The 3,637-nt window shown below is 44.2% G+C and overlaps 1 protein-coding gene across 2 annotated transcripts in view; it reads right to left on the minus strand.

Moving 5' to 3' along the window:
* Nucleotides 1–395: 395 nt before the first annotated feature.
* The window catches only part of LOC126388627 (FYVE and coiled-coil domain-containing protein 1), a 19,672-nt gene continuing 16,430 nt past the window's right edge, over nt 396–3,637 (minus strand). For both annotated transcript variants that reach the window (XM_050041840.1, XM_050041839.1), the window contains exon 7: nt 396–690. In XM_050041840.1, the coding sequence (XP_049897797.1) occupies nt 652–690 (39 nt within the window). In that variant the 3' untranslated portion in view covers nt 396–651. The remainder of the gene's footprint in view (nt 691–3,637) is intronic.

Consider the following 3,637-nt stretch of genomic DNA (forward strand, 5'->3'; position numbering starts at 1 on the left):
CTGTTAACTGTTTACAGCATGTGTGCATCATATGGTTCTCTAATCTGAGCCGATATCACCTCACATACGTTTTAAATTCTTGCTGACAAGTGATAAGTGAAGAGATCTGATCATCAGAGTGGAGACGTAGCAGATCCTCAGCGGGGGAACAATCAGTAGAGCTTCATTTTGGTCTAAACAACACGTTTGTTGTTTCCTCTGCACACCAGCTGCTGCTGCTTCCCCTCTGAGGATTCATTGGCAAAACAACAAAAGAGAACATTCTCAGGTGCTTTCTGCTGTTGTTAGTGGTGTTGATTACAAGGTCTGAATAATGGACAATTACAGGAAAATGTGACTTTAGGAACGTTGGCCACATGCGATGTGCATGTGTCACAGCAGAAGGAGGGCAGGAGCGCACTGCACACGGTTTTAATTCAGTCATATATCACCAAGCAGATTCTTTTCAAGACAGGTGAACAATGGTGTAAGAAAAACAATGGATGTATGGTTTCACAGGTACGTTTGTCCAAGGTTTTATGGTTTTAACGACAATGGCTGGGAAGTGCTCCACAAAGCTGACCGCACACACAAACATGTAGTGGTTATCTTCTGGTTTGCAGGAGGTGGGAAGAGAAAAAGAAGACGAGCCCTGGCTCCAGGCTTCTGTCCTCAAGGAGGTTTTTGGTATCCGTTGATAGGGCTCCCTGCCTGAGGACAGAAAAATAAACTGTAAGTGAAGATGACCAAAGACAATAAACATAAAGGATGTGCAAGAAGGGAATTCAGAGAGATAAATGCCTTTTGGAGGAATGTCCCAGTAATGGCAGAGCAAGGTTGCATATTTGTAGTTAGGAACAGACTGTTGAAAGAAGTGTAGCAACTTAAACAGACACACTGGTTGAACAAGCTAAAGGGTAACCTTTGCAGCCTAGGCTTTTTCTGGTCAGAGATTTCCTTAGTGAACAGATGAGCAACGAAATCACTTCTAGTAGTAACGTTTGCACTATGTGACCACATCAGTGAGTAACGTGAGTGCTGAGGTCAAAATTGGGGCAAGCTCTTGATCAGCCCAGTCACCAGAATAAAAGGTTGGCATTGTACAGTTCTGCAAACCACAGATATGTTACATTAGTACATAGTTCAGATTACATGTTTATGAGCGGAGTTTCTCATGAGGAGGAGGAGGGAGGGATGGTGGATGGCGTGAGACCAAGATGCTGCAGCAGACCACTGTTAGAGACCATCAAGAGCAGGTAGTTTTTATGACATGTCAGGATATTTCCAGCTGTGTTTGTAGCGACCAAGTGGGGTAATTAAGCCACAACATGATGTTTGTTCTAACCTTAACAAAGTGGTTTTTGTGTCTAAACCTAACCACGGGTTGTTGCAACATAATATCAAAATGTAGTGTTTTCACATGTCCGCTACATATCTAAAACAAAGCTTTCGATTTACTGGCCAATCTACGTCCCAACCCTCACCTATGGTCATGAGCTCTGGGTAGTGACAAAAAGAATGAGGTCACAGACACAAGCGGCTGTAATGAGTTTCCTCCGTGGGGTCGCTGGGCTCAGCCTTAGAGATAGGGTGAGGAGCTCAGACATCCAGAGGGAGCTCGGAGTAGAGCTGCTGCTCCTTCACGTCAAAAGGGGTCAGTAGAGGTGGTTCAGCATCTGATCAGGATCCTCCTGGGTGCCTCTGGCTGGAGGTGTTCTGTGCACATCCACTGGTAGGAGGCCCCGGAGCAGACCCAGAACACACTGGAGGGATTACATATCCATCTGGCCTGGGAACGCCTTGAGGTCCCCCAGGAGGAGCTGGAAAGCGTTGCTGAGGAGAGGGACGTCTGGGGTGCTTTGCTTGGCCTGCTGCCTCCCCTGTGACCCAGCCCCGAATAAGTGGATAAAAATGGATGGATACATGATGGACAAATGCAACGTGGTTACATTTGGTGTAGGCTACCCTGCCAAATGTCAGCTGGGATACGCTCTAGCTCCCCCACGACCCAGTACCAAGATAAGCAGTAATGGAAAATGAATGAATGAATTTACTGTGAAATAGGTCCAAACTCCTGTTAAAAAACTCACTTTTTATCTCTCTAGCTCTGAAGAACAATACTCCTCTCCACAGTGTGAATCTACAGGTTATATAAATCATGTCAGAACTGTAATGTGTTTTATCATGGTTGTTTCCTCTATGTCTCCGGTGGTCCCTGCTCCTCCAGCTACATTTCCTTCTTTCAGTTCTGCAGAAAAAAAGCACCCTGCATCATCTGCACTCAATCAGAATAATTATCCAAAGAAATGCAGCGCAGAGCCTGTGAGAGGTGAGGGGAATGAAGCACAGAGGCTATTGGCAATCACCTCCCTCCAGTCATTATTAGTCATCTCTCTGCTGCTTTGGAAGAGAACCCGGACGGATTGGGAGGAAGCCATGTGCTGCCGACAGACAGACAGACAGACAGACAGACAGACAGAGAAAAGGCCTGATGTGACTCCTGTGCCCAGAAAGTATCAGCGATCTCTCAAGGCTTTGGCAGCGCAGCGGCTCCTCTGGGGACTGGCAGCGATCCGCACACGAGTATCAGCCTTATGTTCTGTCTGTCAGGCTTCCTCTTATCCGCAGATTTTAAAAACACTAAGCTTGTCACTCTGAAGATGTGGAAGCTTTTAAAAATCCCAAACACCTTTTGGGTCCTTACTATAAAAAAAATCCACCAGGCAGGAGGGTGAGGTGTTCGAGGTCCTGTCAGGATTTGTGAACGCTTCCTGAAGGAGTTCTTTGTGGGACATTGTGGGGTTCCTGTTTGATTGCAAAATGACTTTGCAATCAAAAGTTCCTCAAAGGCCTCTAACTTCTTTTAAAGCAGACTGATTAGACTCTGGTGCCCGTGAAGTATCAGTTTTATGAATGTACTGGCAGCCCTACAAGTCCACAGGGGACTGGCAGTCGTCCTCTGATGAATATCTCTGTGTTTTGAATTTCTAATTTCAACCCTGGGATTTGCACTAGTATCTGATCCAGAGATTTCCAGAGGCTGAACTGGTCACTCTAAAGGTAGACGATGTTTCTAAAAGTCCAGCTTCAGTAGTTTTGCACCTTGGCCCTGAAAGATGAACAAATAAACCCTCATATCAGGTACTATTATCATATAAAGGCAACAAATCATGCTCAAAGCTTGTTCACTTTTTAGATTAGGAGCATTTCAGGAATTCGGGTGATAATTCTCTGGCATATTCATTTCCTCACTTATTAAACTTCTTGTGTCTTGTGCAGATGTCGCTATATTCTCGATCCCTGCACTGACGTGCGGTTGGTGAGTACCGGATTATTATTACTGATGGAAAGAATTGCCAAAAACTACAAAAATACACACCAAATTGTAATAAACTGGAATGATTCTTAAGGCTCATCATTTTGGTTGAAACTTACCGTAAAACTCGGAAAGTCGCACTGGCATATAAGTCGCAGTCTATTTTTTAAGGTCTCAAACAGGGAAAACAAGGTTTTATATTACTATTTGTTAATAAAAACGTTATACAAGTTATTCCTACACTGTTTCCCTTTATTTTTAATTTAAAACACATTCAAAACACAATAACCTCTTAAGCAGCTTTGGTTACTTTTCAGATTGCAATTTTCCAAACAACCTCTT

Source organism: Epinephelus moara, chromosome 4 (assembly GCF_006386435.1).
Source record: "Epinephelus moara isolate mb chromosome 4, YSFRI_EMoa_1.0, whole genome shotgun sequence".
Taxonomy (NCBI): domain Eukaryota; kingdom Metazoa; phylum Chordata; class Actinopteri; order Perciformes; family Serranidae; genus Epinephelus; species Epinephelus moara.